The 26,503-nt window shown below is 44.7% G+C and overlaps 1 protein-coding gene across 1 annotated transcript in view; it reads right to left on the bottom strand.

Annotated features, from left to right (window-relative positions):
* PAPPA (pappalysin 1) overlaps nucleotides 1–26,503 on the bottom strand; it is a 174,783-nt gene that overhangs the window by 85,227 nt on the left and 63,053 nt on the right. The window contains exons 6-7 of the mRNA XM_036393969.2: nucleotides 22,622–22,743; nucleotides 16,644–17,151 (exon numbers count right to left, since the gene is read on the bottom strand). Coding sequence (XP_036249862.1) covers nucleotides 16,644–17,151; nucleotides 22,622–22,743 — 630 coding nt within the window. The remainder of the gene's footprint in view (nucleotides 1–16,643; nucleotides 17,152–22,621; nucleotides 22,744–26,503) is intronic.

Here is a 26,503-nt window from a genome sequence, read left to right as displayed (position 1 = left end):
TGGATATCAATGAGTTACTGAAATCTTCAGGTTCATGAAATAAGTATCTCCTTACAACATTCATTAAATTAACAAGCATGACTTAAACTCCAATATCCCACATTATATTTTACAACAAAGCTGTTTCTCATGGGTACTGTGCCTGCAAAAAAAAAAAAAAACTGGCATTGAATGAATTGCACGCCAAGAGCACTGGGATCTGACTCTTTGTTACTGCACATGGCAGTGGAATGGGAGTGCAACTTGGTGGAAGGAAAACAGAACTGGCTTTCTCATTCCTTCTGCACCTGATTCCTGTCAGCAACAGCCCGTGGCTCCTATTAGCTAAATTTGAGAGTTCGTGTAGCACAAACAGTATCTTCATTACCTACAGGCTGGGGAGATGTCTACCCAGATATTGGTAAGACTGTTTATTCAATCAAAGTGAAAAGTTTCAAACTTCTGTCCCTTGGGGCTTGTTTAAAGCAACTGTATTTCTGGGGGAGAAAAAAATTATAGGAAGTGAGTAAAGTGGCCAAACACACACTGTAGTAAAATAATGAGGGTTTTCCTCTAGATTTCACTCCCAGATAAATCCACTTACTAAGATGGGAGGTTTTCATATATACTGATGAAATCAAAGCAGAGCCAAGCTTTGATTATTAAAGAGCAGTTATTTCTCAAGTTCTGTCTCAAAACTATTTGTAAAATATGTAAGATTAACAAGGACACTGGCAGAAATGTGGATTTTGTCACTGGGGATCAGCTAACCACAAAAAAAAAATTCAATTTTTGAAAATGGTAACAAATGAATAGTTGGGGCAGCTGCAAAATAAATAAGGCCATGCTGCTTTCTGATGCACTGAGATTGTGGTCCTGAGTGTAAAATAGGAGTTTGCAGAGTCTGATTTTTGGTGTGATTTCCACCAATACCTCCAGGTGATGAGGCAGGCCAAGAGCAGTGAGTGTGCTTTGCACATGGGTTTTACTGGAGGGAAGAATTTGTGTGCACATGTAAGCAAAGGGACAACAGGAAAAGCTCACACCTGTTCAGAAGTTTGCAGAATACAGTGGAGGAAAACCTGGAATCAAATCAAGCACAAGAGAGAATGTGGTGGTTATGAATTATGAGGTTGCTGGAGATGAATGTGTACATGGGTGAATGAGACAGAAAATTGGAAATGAAAGTTATTAGGTGGGGAGAACTCTGGCCGATTTAATTGTATGGATTAACCATGGAAAAGTTTGTATGGAGTACACTGGCTGCTGGCTTTGGGGCACTGGGCTGTGCTCTAACCCTGTCACCTGCTGCACATCAGGGAGGGGAGATATCCAACTGCAACCTGCTCAAAGATGGAATGCTCTTGGAACTTTGTGTTGTGACAGGCAAATGACCCTTCAAATTTAAAAAAAAAAAAACTTAACCAAACCTAACCCATTTATTCTCCACAAAGAAGGTGAACAGAATCTCTTACACATTGTTTGCACAGTCTGGTTCCCCTTACTCCTCTGCAGTTTGGGTAGAAAATAAGGGCTATTAAGTTATTTATGCTCATGATACCCCAATATCCTTGTCTTAGGTTAAAATACAAAGAAAGGGAAGACAAATGCCTGGAGACATGTGGTCCCTGTAGAGCAATGGCAGGTCCCCAGAAGAGCCAATCCTCCTCATCCACATCCCAAATCCCCTTCTGAGCAACCTGAAGCTTCACAGTTTTCCCTGCCCTGGGTAACAGCAGGGGAGCCCCAGGGTGTGACACCCAGGGCAGCACCAACAAACCAGCTGTGCCCAGAGGAGCTCAGAAATGGGATGTCTGCTCCAGAGGGGCTCTTCAGCACCACACAGGCAGAGCTGGAGATGTGGCTGGACTGGAACATCAAAAAAACACCTCAGAAACTCAAAACTGAAGCCATCATGCTTTCAGCTAATCCTGGCCTGACACAAGGTGTGACAAAAAGCTGACTGAGATGCATGCGGCATTTCACGATTCAACAACTGGAACGTGAGATACTTATATCCTCCTGAACTGCTAAATGTGTCATATTGGCAGCATCGGGGAGTTTCAGCATTCCTTCACAGTGCCCACATTTTGGAGAAATATAGCTGCTAAAGGGATGATATGTGCAATACCCCAGGCAGTAATCCAGTCCCATAGTGAGGGAGGGAGGAATGCAAAAACAGGGAGTGGAAGGGTTTATTCCCTCTCTATAGCTACAGGACACCAAGGTTGATAGGTCAGACTGTATCTAGAGATGCCAGCAAGACAAGCTGTGCTCCAAGTGGTGATAAAAGTGTGATTTTTTGACCATTTATTTCCTCTCCCACCTGCCCTGGGAGCTGGTGGCACAGTGACAGCAACAAGGGACACTTTCCACTCCCCTGACGGGCAGGACCCAGCACACAGCGGCTGTGTGAGATGCAACTTAAGGAAGTGAGAGAGAAGAAAACATCTTTAACATCAAGGATGTGAACAAACACACTTCAAATGTATATCTATGGTCTTTTAATGACCTTCTCTAGAACTGAGTAAGCGTAAGCCTCATTGATCGCTGCAGCTTCCGCCTGTGGGGAGGCAGCCTTATTAAAAAGCAATGACTCAAGCCCTCTGCTTAGAGGGGGAATTAGGATGTGCCGTGTGAAATACCACCAGGGCAACTTTCCTGTCTGTTGTGGCAAGTGATCCAGGGTCAGGAATACAGAACCCTCTAATTCTTTTCCTGTTTTTACTGGGGAGGCTGGGCAGTGGAGTTAATCTTTCTCTCTCTCTCTCTCCCTGCCAGGCAAGGGACCTCTGCTCTCAGTTTGAGTGTTCCTGGAAAACTTAATGGGAAAAGTTATACCTGTGGGAAGTTGTTTTTTACTCAGACGAAGGTGGGTTTAAAGGAACACTGAATTTACTGAAGAAACACTCATCCCCTTGATTTCCAGCAGACCTGCAAGGGCTGACACTGCCCCAACCAATCTGCTCTATGTATGCTGTAGGGTTTCAGCATCTGAGGACACACCTGAGATGCAGTGAAAGCACTGAGGAAAGCAAACATCCTATGTCTCTTTTCCTACTACCATGGCATATATGTTTTTCCTACTACAAATAACACCAGGAGTGTTTCTTATCCAGCAAAGACTCGTTTCCAACAGAATTGAAAATATCCTTAAGGCTTCTGCTGATCCCAGCTTCTGCCCTCTGAAAAGACAAATTGTCAGACAGCAATGAAAGCAGACAGTGTTCCTCTTATTTAAGGACAAGACGACACAGGTTTAAGCATCCCCAATTAAATTACGGCTGTCACAGCCAGTGTTGTGTGAAACAGGCAAATTCTATACCTGAAGTGTCCTCATGAAGGACCCATCTGTTTTTGGCCTTAAACAGCCACCAAACACTTGAGACAAAAGATGACATTTCCTTGCCATCTCTCTGCAGCCCAGAATGAGCCCTGGTCTGCTGGTGACAGCCCTGTTTCCCTCTAACACTGTCACCTTCTCTCTTCTCCTCTAGTAAGGAAGCCTTTCTGAGCAAAACAGGAAATCTGCTGGCAGCAAACATCAACCCCACATCTTCCCTCGTTGCAATGCTTTAGATCAGCTGCCAGGGTGGACTGGGTTACGACCACAAACAGAAGAGCTGAAGGTGTACACCATCCCTTGCCCTGTCAGACCCAGCCTGGAGCTGTCCAGTCTGTCCCCACATGCTGCTCACAGCCTCCGTAAGTGCCAGTTCCAGAGGTCCTGAATTACCCCAAATATCCACTAACATCATGGTGTTCACAGGCTTCACTATCCTCAGGTGCTCCAAAAATGATAAAGAGTGAGCCAGGGGGACAAGGTCACTTTAGGACAAGCCAAACAGATCTGCTCCCCAACTTCCATTCTTTCCCTCTCATTGCTATTGACTGCACAAATACAACTGTTTTCTTCTTCTTCTCTCCTCTCACACATATGCTCCCCTTGCTTGGCCTTTTTTTAATAAAAATGGCATGAGAAGCACGGCAGAACATAATGAAGAGAATTCCTGCCTGGCTCTGCAGTTGGAGAGAGGAGGGGTGGGATGCTGTAAACACAAGAAGGACGTCAAAAATCCCGAATTGCGCCGGGCTGTTATTTCAGCTGTGGTCCAAGCTCTCCCTGTTTGGATAAGCACAGCAACATGGCAGGTGCAAAGGCCTCAAAACAACTCTCTTGCCTCTCTCTCAGATACTGAGCTGACTCAGAAGACACAAATGCCAAGGAAAGAGCCTTGGAGAGGCTTTTCTCTCTCTCTCTATGAGGAGAGAAGTGCCAACAGGGGCCACGTGTTTGCTCTGTGCCCTCCAGCTTTTTTATGATTTGTTTACAAGCACAGGATTTGTTTACAAAACAGGGTAGTTGGAGTACTAAAGGAACACTCAGGGGCTGGATGGGAGACTGGGGACTGTATGTTGGATTTCTGCTCCCAAACTCAAACCTGAACTGGGTGTTTCCAAGGAAGAACCATGGAGCAGCCAACAGCCTGAACAGATAATCTCAGCTGGACACTTGGTGGGTACATTCTGTACCAGCAGAACTCTGCTTTCTGAAGCCCAGACTCAACTTTTGCTTCTGGCTGTGTCAGAAAGTTTAACTAACACCTAAACCAGTCACCTTACCCACTTATGCAATAACCCATGGCTTTGGGACTGAAGTCAGAGGTTAAAGGATCCAATGTATTAGAAAAGGAAAATATCCTTTGATCCTTAGAATATTTCTAGGAACCAAAGCCAGCACCAACTCTCACAACCACCACAAATCCAAACTAGGCAATTAGTCTGCAGCTCTGCTCTCGTTTCCATTGGTGTAAATCTCAAGTAACTCAGCAAAACATGGCAGGTTTAAAACACTGCAGCAATTCAGCTGCTCATCTGTCCCTCTGAGGTGCATTTGCTGCTCAGAGCAGCTCCATGCCTGCACAAGATGCCCTGGGGCAGGATTACATGTCTGCCTGTAGCACCTCTGCTCTGAAACCCAAGTCCTGTTTAGAACTTTAAACACACTTGATTTTTTGAACTCTTTTTTTAAAACATACTGCTCTCCTCTGTCTTTCATGCAAGGACTGTTAAGTTTTGTAAGTAGCAAACCTATAGATATGAATGCAACTGATTAACTCCTGCAGACTTTGATATAATCCTCCAAGCATTTGCCCTGCTATCAGTTTAAAACACAGTAGCATATTTAGTAAAAAAAACAAAGTTTGCAGCCAAGGCCTTAAAGACAGTTCTTGAAAAAAACCAAAAAAAACAAAAGAAACAATGTCAAGAGACGGTTTTCTCCTCTCATGTTTAACAACAAAAATATGATTTTTTAAGGTGGCTGATATAAATGGACAATCTCACTGAGATTAGGTTACAAATCCTGGGATAAAGTAAATCCTCGAGGCCCTGGGCCTCACATGGGTGTTTGCACCAGACAGGCAATTTCACGGCAGCACACAGGTTAAGTGTCAGAGCACCTGGTTGCTATTAGAAGCAGGGAATGAAGGAAGGAAAAAAAAAAAATCTGTTGTGTTTTCTTCTTCACTGCTGCACTCCTGAGCAAGATGGGAGCACTTCTCAGCATGAGGCTCAGATGTGGCCACTGCAGGAGGGGAGGCTGGTGTGGTTTAGCTGAGGAAGGAAAGACTGGGGACATGAAATGCAGAAAAACCTATTTCCAGGCAGAAGCTGTCTACTGGGAGATGTGACCAGGAATAGAGCAAAGCAGGCTCCAGCTTAGGAATAGAAGGAAAAAAAAAACTTTATTAACCTACAATATATAAAAGAAACACACAGAACTGAGGATGAAAACCTTCCAAACATTCCTCCTCCCCCCAACCAAGTTCCCTTCCCAATACATTACAGTAAGACAAAACCTTGGACTCTCAGTTCAGTTGCCATCTTTCAGACACCAACTCTCAGTCCTACCTTGCAGAAAACCCTATTTCCAGGCAGAAGCCAGCAGCTCTCCATTGATTTCAAGGGAATGATGCCAGTATCCTCCACCTGAGGACAGTGCTCTGGTGTCCCAGTGCAGCAGGGAGAAAACAGTAACAGAGCCAGCAGGCAGGCTGAGACAGGATACTGCTGTCAAGGCCATCACTGTCACTGACACAGCTCTGCCTGTTGCATCATGCCTCTCTGAGCACTGCCTGGCTCCTGACACCCTTACCCACATCCCACTTGTGACATGGTGTCTCTGTAACAGTGCCAGCCTGGTTGCTCACACTGCAGAAGTTCCTGATGCACACCCTACCCACCACACCCTGGGGGCCAACCTTTGGATCACCAAAAAGGAGCCAACCTTTGGATCTCCAAAAAGGAGCCAACTTTTGGATCACCCCTCAACTTTTGGATCACCACCTGGACTGGGAGCACTTCTGCTGCTGCCCTCAGCCCTGTGCAGTCCATTGAGTTTGGGCAGAAATCTCTTCCCAGTTCAGGGTGGTCAGCTTGGCAGAATAATCTTCTTCACCTTCTCTGAATCCAGACCTGACTTCTTGGATTTCTTTACAACAGGCCTGAGCCAAGACCTGATTTTCAGAACTCAATACCCTCCTGTTTCCCTGTAATCCCACCAAAATGGTGAACAGAGCCATGGGAGCAAACACTCACAGTGTCTGATCCGGAGGCTCCTGGAGCCAGTGGAAGTTATTTTGTGCATTTTCAGTAGAGCTTAGATTGGGCCTCAAGTGAACACAGATGTTTGCAATGTTCTCTGGTTTCACATCCACCATCCCACCTCACCAGGACCTATTTTGGGGGTGCCAGGCAGGAGGGCTGTGGAGGAGGGAGGGATTACAGACAGGGATGTGCTTTCACACCAAGAGCAGAGCAGAGCACAGACATGGGTGAGGAGATGTGGCAACTCTTCCAGAGGAACATTTTGTCATTTCCCTCCTCAGGGGTTCTGTGTTTTGCCGTAAACCACTGCAGATTATGAGAAATCCTACTGGCTGGTCTCCAGTGGGATCTCTAATGGTTTAATAACTGAACATTACTGAACATACTTCCACTAGCCTCTTCCTAAAATCCCATCACGAGCTAATTTCCTCTATTGTCATTACATCTGCAACTGGTCTTACAGTTTAAAAACAATGCTGTACCACTGTGAATTAATGACCTGGTTAACTGCACTGGGCTTTCAGGGACTGGTAATTTGGGTTATCAAATTGCAGGCACCGTCTCTGAGGTACAATTTGAAAAGAAGAAGGAGATTTCTTTCCACCTTGCTCTTCTTATCACAAAAGCACCAGGAAAATGCTGGAATTAGGGTATCAGCACAGAGATGCCCAATGCCACCATTCATTTAAGGAGATCCTAACCAAAAAGACTGAGAGAAGTTTGGGTGAAACAATCACAAGATGGGTGCCTTGGGCCTGCAGCAGGATCAGCAGGTTGTACACCATGCAGTGGTAGATCTTAAATCACTGAATTCCAGAATGGTTTGGGTTGGAAGGGACCTTAAAACTCATCTTGTTTCAACCCTTCCACTAGACCAGATTGCCCAGGGTCTTGTCCAACATAGCCTGGACACACTTTTGTCTTGTGTGTCACCAGGTCCCACAAGATATAAAGGACAGCACAGGTATTTCAGTCTGACTGCAGCACTCTTTCCAAACCCTTGCCTGCTTGAGTGTAGTTTCAAATTTAACAGAGACTTGGAATGCGTTTCCTAGGAAAATATATTAAAATAAAATGCCCAGGAAATGATCAGGCCAATAGTTCAGCAAAAGTAGCTGAGAAAAGCTATATTGGCTGACTGATAAAAAGGTAGGTAACACATTTCTGCTACCTCTGCGGTATTTGAGGCTCACTCCAAGTTTTACAAGAGAGTTATTTTTAAGTTGTTGCATAACACATGTCTGTCCAATATTTATTTCCTCAATCAAGCAAAGAAAATGCATTTGTTATTCCTGGGAGATTTCTGGTGCTTCTTATCTTATTTAGAGCCCAAAATAAAGATGCACACAAGAAGCCAAACATCAGAGAGAAGTTATTATCCATGAGATAATGCACAGCCTAATTTACCACATATCTGAGACTGTTTCACCTGCAATAAATTATTTTACCCAGCAGGAAAAGTCCTGTTTGACCTTCTATTTTTTTTTTTCCTCCTGCAGCTGAAAACTCTGCTACTACTTCTAGGTCATGAGTTCAAATTCCACCCTGACTGGGAGTCATTAAATATATCAATTTCTAATAGTATCTATTTGGATAATAATAGGACAGCTGTTAATGTTCACTTTTTTAGGGACACTTGCACATGGCTAAGTTGTAGTCTACAGGTTGATCTCTCTACAGCCTCTGTGTATTGCCCAAGAGGTACTTTGGAGATTTGGAATTCAATGGTACTTGAATCTTTGGTACTTTGGAATTCAATGTAGCAGCAGTCCTTGAGGAGTCCCTGGCTGGAGCAGAGCTGATCCCAAAGCCAAGTGTCACTCCCCAGATGGGGCAGTCCCTCTTTCCTGAAATAATTTATTTAGGACTGGCAGCTGTGGGGCATTTAGAGCAATCCCATCCTGCAAAAATAGACCCAGCCTGAAAAATTCCTCTGGGGTTCCTTGTCTTGGGATCACAAAACCATAAAGATATCAACCTACCCTTACTACCTTTATTCTTGCATCATGTGCAGCCAAGCCAGAACAGGAGCTCCGAATTCTGTCAAGTGCCAGCTTTAGTTCCAGCGTTACATAAGAAACCGCAACAGCGAGGAACCACAAATCTATCACTACAGCTGGCACCAAACGGCCTCCCTGCACAGACTCAGCAGAAAAGCTGCCTCCTGAATGGGCAAAGAGTGTTAAATTGTTCTTTCTCCTCTCCAGGGCATGGTTAAGGCAATTTGGCAGAGGGTGGTAAGGGAAAAAATTGCTCTATCTGCTCTGTGTGTGAGGTCAGGAAGCAGGTTTTCTTCTCTTGCAAAGATAACCTGGCACCTTTAATGAAGAAAGCAGGGAAGAAGGAAAGCCATCAGAATGTGACTTCCACCTGTCAAATCACATCAGCCAAGTGGAGATGCATCACCCCTGAGAGCAGCAGCACCATTGGCCCCCAACACTTCATTGGGAGCTCTTTGGATGGAGGCACCCTGTGAATTCCTCTGTGAAACACCCAGCAGCCAGCTGGTAGCTATAAATAATAACAACCACCACCTCAGGATTTAACAGCACAGCACCTGAAGGAGAGAGGCAGGAACAGGAGATGGAATAGAAGCAGTTTTCATCTTTTTCCTCTTCCTGGCTCCCTGAGCCCTCAGTGCACAGCAGGGCTGTGTGTTCCTGCCTGGCACAGGCAGCAGCATCACTCACCCCTGTGCCTCCCTGTCCAGACCCGTGCAAGCCACAGGTGAGGCCCCACTGCTGGGAAAGGAAAGAATTTCCCCAAGGGGTGTTGGCAGTGCAGTTGCTACTGCATGGAGGAGTTTCCTTCCCACAGCACGTCACCTCTGTTAGGGGCAGGTGAACCTATGAGCTGTTTCCTGGTGCTGGGAGGGAAGGTGTGGGACAGGCAATTGTCCTGCATTGTTCTGTTCTTGCATCATGGGGGATTTCCAGGTTCTTTTAGCAGGAGCAGCAATCTGTACTGGCTGCTGATGACACAGCCAAGGCCAGGCATGGCCTCAGAGCAGCACAGGGACAATGCCAGCCCCTTGCTGAGCACCAAAACTGCTACACTGTCCTACACCAGCTGCATATCAAACATCACAACTTTGCCAAAACTATCATAGGCAGCTCCAACACACTCAAAACTCTTCACTGACAAGTTTTTTGTGCAGTGACAGCATGGTCACTATTCCTGCTGGGAAAGTAGGATCTGCAAGGGAAAAATGAAATATTTACTCCTTAACAAAAGGGCTCTGGATGAAGAACTAGGCAAGTTCTTGAACCTGAAACTGGAAATTACAGGGGTAAGAGAAATCTGGTGGGACAGAAAGGTGTTTGCTTCTTGGGAAAGCTCAAAATAGCTTTGTCCATGGAAAGCTAGTGTGGAAATCTAATGATAGGGAAACTCTTAGAAATGAGCAAGAAAGTGTGAATAAGGGTAAATCTGTTCCTGCTGAAGCTTGGTAAAAGTGTTTCTACCAGAGAGGAGCTGTAAAATGTCATGTGAATATAGCCAGGGATCTCTAACCTATTACTAAAGAAAAAATAATATGGAGAATTGTGCAATTATGGGAAAGAAACCTCCTAGTTGGAGACTAGTGAAAAAATGCTTTCAATAACAGCATTTCCCTGGTAGTGTGTGATGTGAGAGTGGGAATTAAATAGTCAGTGACTCAACAACGGACACACTGTTTTGCATTTACATCTAGTAGCAGCAATAGATTGGATAGAAAGATAAATTTGAATGAAAATGGAATTTTTTCATTCAGTTATCACTTTGAGGCTGACTAACAAACATTTCCTGAAAAAAAAACCAACTCAGAAACCCAAAAGTTCAAATATCCAGAGACATAGAGAATTGATAAATAGGCTCAGTCAATGCAGAGAAAGATGGAGTTATAATGCAGAAATGAATAATTTACAGGTTTGGATGTCTTGAAATGGTCCATATGTTGGTATAAGACAATATTACACATGTTAGGACCAGGAAAGTCAGAATAAACTGGAAACTTTTTATTACAAGTGAGAGGTGAAGCGAGAAGTTAATTGGAAAGCCAGGCTGGATGGAGCTCTGAGCAACCTGGTCTAGTGAAAGGTGTCCCTGGCCATGGCAGGGGCTGGAATGAGATGATCTTCAAGGACCCTTTCAATACAAACCATTCCATGTTTCTATCATTCTGTGATTTAATTGCAAGGCAGTTATGAAGCATCAGGGGGATGAAGAAGCTTAGGAGATCGTGCACACATCAAGGCAAGGCCTTTCCAGGGTACCTGGGCAGGTGTTCCTGCACAAGGACAGCTGGAATGGCATCTACAGTTCTAAAGCCAGCTGAGAATCCAGATGTGTAGCACACCAGCATCACATGGACAACCTTGCAGATAAATCTGGGCATGCAAAGTGTTTTCTTAATATTTCAGTTCCATCTTAGATACTCCCCAGTATTTCCTGGCATATTGAGAGAAGTTTGGCATAGTAACTGTGAAGGAGGGATGAGCAAAAGATGGGTGATAATATGGGCTTCAGCTTTTGGTGTAGGGAAAAAAAGCACCCAGTGATCTGTATCTTGTTTGGGTGGAAATGTGGTGTTAATTATCTTCATGACAGATAGATTTGGCAATTCATTTTAGCTGCTTTAGATCATACGTTCCTCTGGCTGGTAGACCTTCAGAAAAAGAAGAGAAATAGATCTTTGAGGTGAAGGAAGGAACGCCATAATAAGGACAGATGTTGCTGTGAAGTTTTAGTGTTGCATTCTGCAGGGACTTGGGTTTAGATATCATCAGTGTGATAGTCTTAATTTCCCAGTCCATTCAGCAGGGCCAGGGTCAGGTAAATGCACTCTTCTTCATGAATTCAGGGGATAAAAGGCACACCAATAAGTGACTGTAAGGAAATTGCAGGGCTAAGAGAAACCTGGTGGGACAGAAAGGTGTTTGCTTCTTAGGAAAGCTCAAAATAGCTTTGTCCATGGAAAAGAAAATCCTTTGTCTTGCTCATTTTGAACAGCTACTGCTGATTCTCCAGCCTCTCTGCTTGGTCATATTTGTAGGAGCCTTCAGACTAAAAAATCACTTTCCGTTTGTCTCCATTTTTCCTCATCTGGGATTTCTGACAAGTCACTGACCATATGCCCCTTCCAAGTGAGGACCAGTAACAAATGGTATATGCATTAATAAGGCAAATTTGGGAACAAATTGTTGTGTTGGATGAAGTAGAGGGCTAAAGCACGTGAACTGCTGAGGACCCATGAGCAATGGAACACGAAGGGCCCACAAAGAGTGCCACAGGAGCCCTCCAGCCACCTGCCATCCTGAGGGTGGCAATTCCTCTGTCATTCTGCAAACACTCCAAGAAGCCAGAGTGAGATCTTAGTCCACCACCTTGAGGTGTTAAAACAGAGTTAAAACCCAAGAAATGACATGGATTTTACAAGTTCAGCACTGAATGGAAGTCTGATTCTAACAGCATATTTTAAAATATTGTACTTATTTGAACAAGAACTGCTGTTTACACAGATGATGATCTGTCCCCTCCAACTATTATCAAGCAACAGAAAAGGTTTAGCCATAGAATGTCAGTGCAAAATAGCCAAAAATGAGAAGGAAATTGAGAAGAAAAACCTATTCCCTGTAGAAGAAAATGCAAGCTTCTCTCTCAGTGTTTCTTTTTTGAAGTCTGAATGCAGGATCTCTATGTGTCAGCTCGGTACCAAAGCTCTGGAAGGAATGGCTCAGAATAACATATCACAGGGCTGCAAACTTGCCTCTCAGAGAAGCTCAATTCTGCAAACCCAAACCTTGTACCAGGGCTTCGTGCTGAGATTCTTTCTCAGGTTATTTCAGTCAATGCCTTTGTCTTGAAAAAACCCTACTGGTTAACAACACAAAGACAACCTGATCCAGTGCTGTCCACCACACTTTGAGGCTTCTTACAAAGTTTGTGGAAGAAAACTTGGAAAAATTTCCAACTCTTTGAAAGTTTTTCAGTTAATCTGACAACTTTCCAAAACCAACCTCAGAGTGTCTTGGCTTGGTCTGCCAGAGGAGAGCACGTAGGTCTTGTAAGAGCACTCTGCTCCTCACTGCTCACAAACTGGGATACTGGGAGTGCCATGGGGAACATGGGCTGGGACTGACACCATCCAGAGAGCTCTGGCACTGCCTGCTCACTGAGCTCTTAAAAAAAATTAAAAATCGAAAAAGCTCAAAAAAAAAAATCACTGAGCTCTTCAAAAACTCTCCAACACAACAATGTGAGTGTAAAAAACCTCCAGCAATGGTGAAAAGCCACTACCCCAATTGCCATTGTGACCATGTCACACAGTATTTCAGAGAACAGCCTCTGAGCATGTGCACAACCCACACATTGCATTAAATTGTGAGCTGAGACTGTGAGACTTGCAGATGAGGCTTCTTCCTTATCAGTTGCTGTGGTGTGAAGACTCAGCACTTCTCTGCTGCACCTGGCCTGACCTCTTTTTTCTCCCCACTGATTTATTTAGGTTTCTTCTCTTCTCCTAGCTCTGAGTCTAATTTTGTATCCCAGATACCAGCAATCCTGGCTGATCACACACAATGGAATTGAGTGTATCTTGTCTGGTTTCTGTAAGGTCCAAGGATAAGGTCCTGGATAAGGTCCTGTCCCTCAGAAATTAATGTTTAAGGCCTCAATTTGAGCCAAGAATTGAGATTAAAATTCCGCTTGAGAACAGAAGGTCTGGCATTATTTTGCATTTCTTAATAAAATGTTTCCACTCTTGTAGTTATTTACTCTCCTCTGTGGAGCACCCACTGCTGACTAGGCAAGGGCTATCCATTAAAGGCTGTCTCTCCTCTCAGCTTAAAAGGAAGTTTCCTCTCTTTGACAGGAAGAAGGTAAAAGAAATTAATTTTTCTTTCAGCATCACCACACCTGGGGAAAGGATCTTGCTTACAGATAACAGTGCAAGCAAATATTTTCTTTGGGAGAAAAAGAGAAAGTAAAGATCAAGGTCAGAGGAGGCAAGAGTAAAGATATGTGACTGCCTTCAAAATAGCCTTCCACAGAACATGTGGGGGTGTTGTTTTATTTAATATGGAAAACATGCAAGGGCACCAAGGAGGGGCAACTGGCTTGGGGCTCACAGGGAGATAAAGGGGCTGCAAAGTCTGGCTGCACAAATATGCTGAATTCTAGTGGTGCAGAATGAGGTAAACAGGCAGATGTGAACAGGGGAGAGAGACAGCATTTGCCTCTACACACATTCATAAATAGGAGCATGGCCCAGTGCCTCTGTCCCTGAATTCCCTTGTCCTTTCCTTCCTGCTTAGGGAGTGCAGAGACTCTGGACAGTCTTTGCACAGGGTTCCAATGGGAAATTCATATTGCTTTTGCCTCTACCAGAAAACCACAACCCCATGCAGAGTTTCAAGGAGTTTGTTATGTCTCAAGGTATGGTCCAGAAGCAGCCCCTGGATATCCCCATCAACAGGGGTTACAGATCAGTGCTATGCCCAGATGATATGATCAAAAATTCATCTCACTTCTCAGAAGTTCAAACACATGCAGAAGTCTTGAATCACACAATCACAGACTGGTTTAAAGACCATCTTGCTCCAAAGCCATGGGCAGGGACACCTCCCACTGTCCAGGCTGCTCCCAGCCCTGTCCAGCCTGGCCTTGGGCACTGCCAGGGATCCAGGGGCAGCCCCAGCTGCTCTGGGCACCCTGTGCCAGGGCCTGCCCACCCTCATTCAGCCAAAACAGTCTCAAAGCCATCTATGAGTGCTTAAGAATCTGCATATCTCCTCACCCTGTGACTAAAACTTCCCTTCCCAAGTGTCCTGCCAGAGCTCACTGGAAGGGTTTTGCCTCTGGTCCCCAGTAAGACACAGAGGAAGTGAGCCCAGCAGCCTGCAGGGTTTGGATGGGATTTGGTTCTGAGGTTGGCTGTGCCAGCTTCCAGGAGCATCCATTTCTGTCCACTGATCACAGCTGGAGACCAGAAAGACTAAATTAAATGTTCTGTCTGATTTTTAGCTGGCTGTGTAACTACCTGAGACATACAGACAGGGACAGTGCTGTTGCCCAATGTGATTTAATCAATGACCCTCAGGAAAACTGTCATTAATTCCTGGCTACTGATTTAATTCTTAGAGCACTCCTCCACTTGAGCTGTAAGCTAGAAATGACCCACAAAATCATAATAAAAGACAAAGAAATAGAATTCAGAATACAAGTTATGTTTTGGGTTTCTCTTTTTTCTTTCACATTGTGTTATGAAGTCAAAACTGGACCTGTTTCTGTGGGAACTTGTGCTAAGGTATGCAAATATTTCAAACCAAACCAGTCCCATTTTCCAATGAGAGTGGGCTAGGTTTCAGGCAAAGATGCTTTCACAGCAAAATCTTGGGAAAATTCACCACTTTCCACATTTCCAATATGCCAATATCCATCTCATGCTAAGTGCCAACAATTGTTTGAACAAGGCTACAACCCAAGAAAGCACTTAAGCACATGCTTAACTTTCAGCACATGAGTAATCTTAGTGATGACCTGGGTTTTGTTTTTAGATTCACTATTGTTAGTTACCTTAATTTTTTAAACCTGTAGGGACAATTTGCATCTTCTGAGATGCATAATTGGGCTATGAAAAGGAATGGTAGCTTGTGATTACTGAATTGTTAATTAATCATTTTTATTCTATTTAAATATGCTTTAGAAGACCATAATGATGTATGCTTCCTTGATATTAGCTGTACTAATTAGATCATCTTTTCTAAATTAGAGTGCAGTTTTCTTAGCAGGTTTCCTTTTATCTGGTGTTCATTTTTCAAAAGAGCTTCATGTTGCTCCCACAGATGAGTGAATCATTTCCAGGGAATCATGTTATGCAAAAGATGTTTTTCTTTCTGGCAAATGCTTATGGGTAGATCACGGATCTCCTTGAAATTAGTAAATATTTTGAACTTTCCTCAACAGTAATGCATCCTTTTACTAGATGACTGTATCTGGGATGACACTCAGTTTCTACAACAAACTGGAGTATTTTCCATGTTTCCCATTTCAGAACAATCTCACACCAACACAACTTGGTTTAGTGACCCATGAAAGCAGAAAATGGAAGTGGGTGAAACACATTTGTATACACATGAACATGCACATGTATTTCTTTGCATACTTTCTTGAGCAGTTAATTGGTGCTCCAGCACTGAAAGTCTTGCTCTCTCCTTCTCCACCAAAACATTACTTTCAAAAGATTGCCAAGGAAATTATGAACATGTTATTCCAGAAATCCTCATCTAGGTTAGCTTAAATTTGTCATATCTTAGGTAGACTGCATTATCCTTTCTAGTTAAAGAAAGCCTGAATGACACATCCCTGTACATCCAGCCTGAAAATTTATCAAAAACTCTCCATGAAATCTCAGGCTATTTCATTTGGGTTTAATGTTCCTGATTTCAGAGACAAGCTCTGAGGACATCCTATTTTGGTAATTCTAGGCATGTCTGTCTAGTTCAACACCTTAACAATCACTTGTAGTTCTGGACACTAGAAGGATCACAGAATCACAGAATAATGAGGTTGGAAGAGACCTCTAAGGTCATCGAGTCCAAGCTATGCCCTAACACCTCACCTAGACCATAGCACCAAGTGCCATGTCCAGCCTTTTTTTAAACACATCCAGAGATGGTGATTCTACCACCTCCCTGGGAAGAGCATTCCAGTACTTTATTATTCTTTTGGTGAAAAACTTTTTCCTAATATCCAACCTATCCCTTCCCTGACATGGCTGAGACTGTGTCCTCTGGTTCTGTCAGTGCTGCCCTGTGGAAGAGACCAACCCCACCTGTCTGCAACCTCCTTCAGGAAGGTGTAGAGAGCAACAAGGTCATCTCTAAGCCTCCTCTTCTCCAGGCTAAACAGCCCCAGCTCCCTCAAACATTCCTCACAGGGTTTGTGTTCCAAGCCCCTCACCAGCCTTGTTGCCCTCCGCTGGATGTGCTCAAGCATCTCAACATCCTTCCTAAAGATGAGAAGAACATGGCATTGCTTTGATCTATCCAGCTCTCTGGAAAGCAGCTACTTACGTGTCAACAAATCTCCTGCTGAGGTTTGAGATGACCACTGGAGATCCAGACTGGAAAGGGGGGTCCCGGACCACTTTGTACTGGATGGGTTTGCAGCCTGAGCACAGGGTGCTGTGGGGGACAGAGCTCAGCATGGCAGCGTCGATTTCCAGGTGCTCATCCAAGGTGTAGATCTGGATCCCATACACCTCCTCTCCCACTTGCCCCACATCCAGCTTTATGGTCAGTGGGATGTCACAGAAGACGTTCTGCGGCCCCAGAGAAATGTTCTTCCCGCTGACGGTGAGCAGCTTGATGTCATTCACTGCTCCACTGGAGTCCCAGTCTGGGGAGACGAAGGTCACCCAGACTGTGAGGGACTCTGGAGTCAGGGGGTAGCGAAATTCCAGCTGCAGGTAGCAGCCCTGGGGCTCAGGGCAGGCTGGGGGCACCGTGTGTTGGTTGACGGCCGAATTGGGACTCCACGTCCTGACGCTGGATTTACAGGGCTGCTCAACGTCAGGGTGCCCTGGAAAGGAAGAAGGGATCAAAGAGAGGGCACAGAAGAAGTAGAAGTTAGAGAACATGAGTTTTCATTGGCATCAGTTTAAAGGCAGATTGGTGGCAGGAGAACCAATCTGTCCAGAAAACCAATTATTTACTTCACCAGAACAAGCAGGGCCAGCACGGGGAGGAGGAACAGAACACCAGTGTCTCCTGGCCAGGTGGGAGACACAAACCCAGTATAAGTGCCCAGCTGGAATGGACACCACAAAACACACTCTGTGCCTGTGCAGCTGGGCCTGCATTTCCTATTTCTAGTGTTTTTCCCTGTGCCAAACAATGGCATTTTCTACCGCTTCCACTTGGTAATTTACCTGATTAACAGAGTCACTTTGCCTCCAGTTCACCTCCTACTTATTCCCTTGCCTCTCATTCAAAAATACAATATTTTTCCCTTTAACAAAGACAAGAAAAGAGCCTTTGTTTGTTCCAAGAAGCAGTTGTCCTGTTCAGGGGCAACTCCTGTGGCATTTACAGGTTGATCTAGCATGTTGTGCAAGGCCCCTTTTTTGGAGGCACATGGAGCACAGGTCTGAGCTGTCTCTTTGCTCTCATTGTGATGGAACAACAGGCACTTGTGCTTTTACTCTTCTCACCATTGGCTGTGTTCAACTACATGGGAGGTAGTACTAAAAAATAATGAAAGCCACAATGCTTGCTGGGTTCCCAAATACTATGGTAACATTACAACTTGGCGTGGAGTCATGGACTGCAAGATCCAGAGGGGTCAGACGGGTGGAACAGTTGGTAACAGAATCCAGTGAGAGCTATAAATTCCCTTTTCCTTCCCAAATAATCACACAAAAAGGGAGGCAAGCATGACAGGGAGAAGGCAAAGTACAGAAAAGAAGATAAAGAAAGGTAATGAGAGGAGAGAAATGCAGAAGGCAGAGGGGAAAAAAAGGACAGCACAGTTGTTTGCAACTGAGGAAAAAGCAAGATAAACTACTGGGCATACATGGACAAACAGGACATCACTACTAATTTAAAGAGAAAAGGGCAACGTGTGAAGGTTATTCTGATTGTCTGTGATTCAATGAAGTGTTAGAAATGTGTCTCTTTTGTCAAGGATAAACAGCTCAGGGAATTCTCCTGTTCATACCAAATGAACCCAGATGCAGAATAGATTTCCTGGCAGCCTTCCTGTGATTCAACATTATTGTCCTGCAGATGCCCAACTTTTCATGCTTCCCCCTCACCTCCCATATCCCAGAGCCCCTCTCTCCTCCTCACATGGCACAGAGCAGCAGGAATGCCACTAAGACCAGCATCTGGAGGGAGCACAGCAGTGATACATTTCGAAGAGAGCCAGAGGTCCATTTAACACGCTCGAGTTTCCCCCCTGGCAAGTGTGCGAGCCCTGTGGATAATCACTGTGAGCAGCAATACCCCATTCAGCTCACGTTATCTCACCCTCATTGCCAGCTGGGTGTGCTTGGCTGAGCCCTCTGACGACTTTCTCAGACCCACAGCAAACTCCTGACTGCAGCCCTGAGGTCTTTTTTAACTCCAGCATCTCATAGGGCCTTGGAAAGATGTGTGAATTTTACCACTGCCCTCTTGCAGAAAGGAAAATGGAACTAATGGCTCACAGCCCAGTGCGTCCCCACCTGGGATCCTGCAAATTCACCTCTGTCAGTTCAAGGCTCAGTAAGACTTAAATTCCAAACAAACCTGCACGTTTTGGTAGATCAGTGTGTGATCCCTGGAGGTGCATGAATTGGACTCAGCCTCCAGGGAGCTTAGCACACAGAGCACTACCCCCAGACAGGTAGATTGCAGTCATTCATAAACTAAAAACCTCAATGAAGCTGAGATAAAGGGACTCTTTTAAATAGTATCTAACACCTAGACCTGGGTAAGAAAGATTCATTTAATTATGGAAGAGGACAAAAACCTTATTTCATATAACTGGACTTCTAGAAATAGGTAAATACTCTGAAAATTACAAATATTTGTCTGTAGAAAGAAAGGGTGTAGAAGTTATTCTTCCCCCTGCATTCAGATTCTGAAAATCCTTTGCCTTACGAAACAGATCAGACACAGAACAGCATCTCATGCAACATCTCGTCTTGCCTAACAGAAAACAGGAATGTGAGGTTTGTGAGGTTGAGCCAAACCCCATGTCCTGGTTGGAGAGCAGGGATGGCAGGTTAGGAGGGTGCCTTTCCCTAAAATGCTGTCCTACAGCCTGGTGTGTCAATCCTTCCTTGTGCAGTTAAGTGCAGTCCCTGAGATGAATTCCCCAGCACAGGGACAGAGTCTCAGAGGCCATCTGGCATCAGGAGTCTCAGAATATCACCCCTCCTACAACTACAACTCACCTGCCACATTTCTTAGGTGGTCAAGATAAAGGAACCACCCAATCGGATTCCAGCGTCCAGCTGGGCAGTAAGATACAGAAGGAATTGCTCTTGAGGGAAATATTAGACCAGGAAAAGGCTGAGGTCTAGGGGCAGTGCAAGGCAGCAACATTTTTATAATAATCTCACACTTCTCTCAGTCAGGAGTGAGCCAGGCAGGAGGAACTGTCTGATATATGCATATATTGCACAGCAAGCAAAGGTACCCACTGGGCTTGAGCCAAAATCACCTTTCTTACATAAAACCCCCTTTTGACAGAGTTATGGAGGTGCTGTAAGGTTTGTTGACCTAGCTGGTACTGCTGGTGAGAATCCAGGTAGGTTAGAGCTTTCTGGCTCTACGGTGAAGATAAAGAGTAAATCAGAGCTGCCTGATCTCATGAGCCTTCAACAACCCCTGCCAAGGAACAAGCAGCCCCTCGTGCAGGGGCCACAACGGGCTGAGAAAGAACCATGAGATGCCTCAGGCTCAGTGTTGGATCCCACCATGCTCAGGAACAAGCAGGGAATTAGGAAGGACACTGCCCACAGCAGGGTTTTGCAATGGGCACAGCTCCCACATAGCCCAGACCACCGCTGGTGCAGCTGCCTGGGGTAGGAGACCTCAGGAAAATGAGATCAAACCCACCCAGAGCTGCTCCAGAGACACGTGGGGAGTGTGGTTTTCTGCTCAGAAGCTGGATGAGTCCTACAGAACATTTTCCATGAGTGTCATCTCAGATTTTAAACCTGAGTTCATTTCGGCCATGCTTATGCCTCCTTTGTCTTTGTTTTCTACAGACATTCAAAGCCGTGGAGATTTACACCCAAGAACCCCTGCAGAAAGTGAATTTAAAGCTTGATGGCTTGAGTACTCACAGATAGGCAATTAAAGAAGCCAGACAATGATCTAACTGCTATTTTTAACTCAGACCAAGTGCAAATAGGCAGAGGAGTGGGGTAGTGGAGACAGAAAATCATGGAGCAACAAACACCATACACTGGGTATATTTTCTACCCTAAAGTGGCAACAACTCATTAATCCTGAGGACATGATTACCAAACTTCTGTTCCATAGAAGTGGCACAGGAGCAACTAAATGAGACAGATAAGGATCCGACTTCACCCTTCATAGTTAAGAACATGCAGGCACACACAGCAAGAAGAGGAAATTAAATGCAAAATGCTGCTGAGTAATAAATCTTAGAGTAGCTTAGTTTCTCTAGGAATGATGCCTCTGGCAAGACGTGTGAGATCTAGAAGTTTTCAAATCAAAGCTTGGTGGAGAAATTTTGATGGAACTGCATATTTCAATGGAATACATAGTCCTTTCAAAATAAAAACACTTTGCAAAATTGGGTTTATTTGGCCAAAATTTTGTCCTGGAAGAGAAAATGGCAAGAAATTTTTAACACTATGGGAACATTGTGTTTTGACATTTTTGTGAGAAACCTTTTCACTTTTGCACCTTGAAACACTTTCCATTTTGATATTCAAAGTTGCTTTTGCCCTAGATTCTATACTTAAAGTGTATATTTTCAAATGTCATAATTTAACCAAAGTTCATACGAGCTAAACAAAACATTTTGGCTGGCCTCAAACACTTTTTGTTTTTAATTTTCCTTCATGGAGAATTTCAAAAGTTTCAAGTTTTGTTCCAAATGAAAACAGGTTTCAAAGTCTTGTAATCCTTGGCTAAGTGGAAATTCCACCTTCCACCCTGAGCTACTACTGCGAGTGATCCAAACTTTGCTAATGCTGTTTACTGGGTGATCCAATCACCCTCAAACCCAGAGTGCTGCTTCCCCGGATGGAGCTTCCCCCCACAGGCCAGGTGTGCTCTGAGCTGTGCCCAGCAGCCTTGGATGCCCTAAAATCATGAGATGGTTTGCTTTGGAAGGGGCCTTAAACCTCCACCCCTGCCATGGGCAGGGACACCTTCCACTATCCCAGGTTGCTCCATCCAACCTGGACTTGGACACTTTCAAGAATGGGGAAGCCACAGCTGCTCCAGGCAACCTGTTCAGAATTTAGGGAGTGAGTTGGAGTGAAACACAACCTCTTCTGGGCTCCACCCTGGGATACAGGTGTGTGGGGCAGAGGACACTGACCACTGTCCCATCAAGCAGCAGGGGCACAGCTCATTGCACGTGTCCTGACCTTAGGACAAGGGAGAGCTCCTGGGTGCCAGATTAAATAATATTCCTTGCAGAATAACTCCCATGTGCTTTATTTGTAGGACAAATAAACCCTTAACATAAGGAGGTATTTGTATAACGAGTTTGCAAAATCCAGGATTGTTCTTGGGGCTCGGTGAGCTCACCTGTGTGCTCACAGTGAAGTGTGGCTACTCCGGAAGGAAAAGCTCATGAGGGACAGGCTGAAATAATGCTCTGCTCTTTCCAAACTGTGATTTGGGATGACTGACCTTTGCCTGGTACAATCTTAAATATGCTCCACCACACACACCCAGGGACGTAACGGAAGGGACGTGTGGAGGAGTTAATGATGGAGATCTAATGGCACTGCACAAGCAGCCCTGCAGACCATTCCCCCTCCAACAGGCTCCAAGAGAATGACTTGCAAAACACCCTGAACAAGAGGGCTTGACGTGGTCACCTGCATTCCTGCTGCAGGGCACTGGCCCAAAGGGCAACCTCCTTCCAGCCTGTCTCCTGCTGCAGCCCGCTGCTATTCACCACAAGTGAAGGCAGAACAAATCAGGCCCAAATAAAAAATGACTCTTCACTTTTGGAGTTGGAGTAGAGGGAGAAAACAGCTCCCCTGAGGAATTCATCTGGCAGATGTGAAAGGTCAGCATTTCTTGGCACTCTGCTGCTTTGTGAAATTCATGTTCAGCTCCTGGAATTCACTTAATTCATGGGCAGGGGCAGGACTCAGGGGCCAAAACACAGGTGTTTGAGCCAGTGGCATTCCTTCAGGGCACAGTGCTCCTCTGCCCGCTAGCCCTGCCCACGTTCCATGCAGGTATAACCAATCACTCCCAGATTTTCCCCCTGTCTGTGTGGCTCCCCCTTTGCTCTGTCCCACCTTCTGTCCCACCATGTGTTAGCTCCCACCCCTGTGACTCACCTTCTGCCTCCCGTGGGCTCCAGTGCCCCGAGGGATCGCAGGGCATGGGAGAAGAGGCGCTGAAGGCGTATTGCACCAGGACTCTTCCCTCTGCACACAGATCACATGCTGATCCCACTTCTCTAGGAGGCCAGGAAAACAGGAAAACACACCAACTTAGTAACAGATGAATGAGCTGCTTATTCAACTATATTAAAAGCAATAAGACTTAGAATTCAGGTCCACTTAACCCCCTTTTCTCAAGGCATTGACAAAAGTGTTTTCTGATGCTGACCTTCTGTAGATTTAAGTCAAGAGCCTGTGTAGAAAGCATTTTTGAGCCCTCTATCCAACACAAAATGACAGCAACCTGGGAAATCACATTCACCTATATTTTTTTCCCCTGCCCTTCACTGGACCAAACCACTACAAAAGAAAACACATGTTGCTTAGGGGTTGAAGCAGAGAAAATTTCCTCAGGAGTTTTCAGATCTATTTCTGCTCTCACCATGGATTTATTTATTGCTTGAACTTGCAATATCTTTAGGATTGTCCTACCAGCAAGACTGGCTGAGCAGGGATATCCAGTTAAACACCAATTCACAAATAATGAACTAGTTTGTGTTGGAAAGGACTTAAACCTCATCTCATTCCACCCTCTGCCACAACAGGGACACTTTCCACTGTCCCAGGCTGCTCCCAGTCCTGTCCAGCCTGGCCTTGGGCACTGCCAGGGATCCAGGGGCAGCCCCAGCTGCTCTGGGCACCCTGTGCCAGGGCCTGCCCACCCTCACAGGGAGTAATTTCTTCCTAACATCTTATCCAAAACTACTCTCCATCAGTTTAAATAGTTTTGCTAATACATTCACAAGATCAGGGTTTACGTTGATGTAGACTGGAGTAACTCTAACATCCTCCATAAGGTTAAGCTGATTTTTATCAGCTGAGGATGCAATTCACACAGTTCAGCCCTATGTTCCTTGGGGTCACAAATCTGGAACTCTGTATGACCCAAAGTACATGGTTATTTACCCCAGTAAGCTGCTCACTATTCAGAATTAATTGTTCTGTGTTAAGGAACACTTTCTGCTGAAATGGAAAGTTAAAAATTAATTATCCTAATGATCAAATGCACCGGAAAGGACAGAAGTTTTAGGCAAACACTTTGTGTGTAACACAGTGTACTCGCTATGCTACTCTAGTAAGAACGGCTTGAGTCAATTATTAAATAATTTATATCAACTACTATAATCAGCTATGCAAATTTTAACCATCACAACCGCCACTGCATGATTTATTTCAGCACTGCTGTGAAGAGAGGACTGTGGGCCTCAGGCAGAGGTTATTTGGGATCCTCAGTGGCTGAGCCACTCTGAGAGGGACAGTAACTGGCTGAATTGTGCAGTGCAGGAAGGGATGCACCTGCTGAAAACACCTGAAAAATGCAACGTGGCAATGGGGCAGAATAAAGAAGAGGGAGACAAAGGTGGCCCTCTCTTCCTTTCATGGTCTGCAGCACTGGTAATGAAAAAATGTGGGCATGTTGTGAGTAACTTCTCTTCGTGTCTCACTTCACCCACTTGCACCACTGGCAGGATACTGCCTCCCTATTTCATTTCTCAGCTGCCTATTTAGCAGAGGTTTAGGTGTCTGACTCAGCTTGCCTGAATAATACATGCAAAACCAAATTAAAAAAAAAATCAAGAAACCTGAATAAATGGTCCTGAGAAATCAAAATGTAGAATTATTGTTGTGCAGTTGTTCTTCAGACACTTCTACGACCAGTCAGGATAGAAGTCCCTGCAATAATAATCCTTCAGTTTCTCTACAAAGAGACTCCTGCATTAGCACTTGGTCCTGGATGAGGAGAGGGCTCTGGAAGCCAAGTTTCCACAATTAGGACTGCTTTTTACTCAAATTAGCAGCTATACAATTTCATCACAGGCTGCCATGGTGGAAAAAAACTGTAGGCTTATGGACAAACATTTCCTTTTACCAGTGAGGACTTGGAGGTAAGAGAGAAATCACAAGGAGCATCATGTGGGAAAGGCTATGAGCAAACTTTCTCTTTTTACTTTTCCAGTTTGGGAGCCAAACTCAACCCTGATGTAACTCCACTGGCTGAAAGGACTTACACAGGGGATGGATGACTCTTGGGTTAAAGTTTTTGGTCTGCAGACTCTTGCACACAAATCCTATAAAGAGCCATGAATGTCAAACCTAATTATGGAACTGCATTTACAGGCTTATGAAAACCTAAGCCAGGTCCTTATACCTTATGAAGCCACAGACAACAAGAAAAAAACGAGCATAAATTGGTTCAAAAAACCCTATAATTAGGAATGATAGCTATATCTGCCACCTTATACACGGTGGCACATGACTGCCCAAAGTGCAGGCTAATGGAAAATCTAGACTTCTCTGTTTTCTAATAAGCCAAGTTCTGGGGAAATTCCAGCTCATGAAGTTCAGAGCACAGGAGGAATTCATTCCTACAGCATGATATTTCAGTGAAGTGGGTTCAAAATCTAAAGATTACTAGTGAAAAACAGACCATTTCCTTCAGGGCCAGCACCAGTTCAGTAGGCAACTCAAAACCACTAAAAATCTGTTGTTCCTTTGGGTAAAGAGTGCCTTTTTACAGACTAAATTTGAGCTGCTGTACTTGAAATTCAGGATTGGTCCTCTCCCCTCTAAGGCACTGAAACTTTCCAGCAAGGTTTAACAGAGTCATTATCAAGCCCAGCCATCTCTGGGACACCACACTGACCAAAATACTTGCTTGCTAAGAATGAGATAGAATCAGATTCATGGAAATTAATGCTGTCACCTCAATGAAAACTTGGAGAAAGATGCATTCAAAGATTTCTGCCCAAATTTGCTGCAGAGCCCCATGACAATTACCCTTCACATCTGCCCACGCATCTCAGACAGGAGGTGCATGAATGGATGTTCAGAGACAGCAGATGAACACATCCAATGGATGCAGTCAGGAAATGAAGGGACTTCTCTTTTTCTGCCTTGTTTTTCCTTGTTTCTTTTGCTTTATTGTTATTTTATTATTACATGTTATTGTGTGTGCATTTTTTCATCCTTTTTTTGAAAGGGAGGATGGAGAATGGAAAGGATTCCAATCCTGTGGACAGGAGCTAGAAGAAGAAATGCTGGTTCTTGATATATTTGGTTACTAGGGATGTCTGGGAGCCCAACCAGCTGCTGGAGCTTAGGATCAAAGCATCTTGACAAATTTACATGCAGGTAAGTGACTCTCTAGAGTGAGAGACCAAATATCAATAGAACACTCTGAAGAGGGTCCATCAGAAAGAAGATTTTACTTCTGTGCACAACTCTTGTGTCTAGTTTTGCTAAATTGTGAGAACACAGGAGAGCCATCCCCAAATTTACAGGAACTAGGAGTTAACATTGCTCTCTGCCCCTAAATCCATGGAAGTAATCATGTAATTTGAAGACTCTATGAGGAAATCATCTAATGCACCTATGAAGGGGTTGCGTCTAAGCAGGGAACAGACACACAGTCTTTACTTCCATGCCCCATCTCCCTTCAACCTGTCAGGACCTCCCACAGATACAGCCAGCCCAGTGGTACGTTTTTAAACAGAAGGCTAAATTTTCCCTCCCTGACTTTCATTAAGCAGAGGTCACTGCCTGTGCACAGCTCTGGAGAATAAAAGAGACATAAAAGGAACTTGAGTTACGCCGAGCACGCCCACAGCAGCATTGTAATTGGGATCAGGAGTGAGCTCTGGGAGTGAAATTCCTCCTGTTCCCTGCTTCCAGCACTCAGAACAGTCCTGGAGCAGGGAAGCTGGGCCCAGTTTTTTCTCACCCAGAGTGGAGGTGTGCTGCAGGACCACACCTGATGTGCTCCTGTGGGAGCCCCCT

Source organism: Molothrus ater, chromosome 20 (genome assembly GCF_012460135.2).
Source record: "Molothrus ater isolate BHLD 08-10-18 breed brown headed cowbird chromosome 20, BPBGC_Mater_1.1, whole genome shotgun sequence".
Classification (NCBI taxonomy): domain Eukaryota; kingdom Metazoa; phylum Chordata; class Aves; order Passeriformes; family Icteridae; genus Molothrus; species Molothrus ater.
The sequence above is the reverse complement of the archived record's forward strand: the minus strand, read 5'-3'. Positions and strand labels throughout refer to the sequence as shown.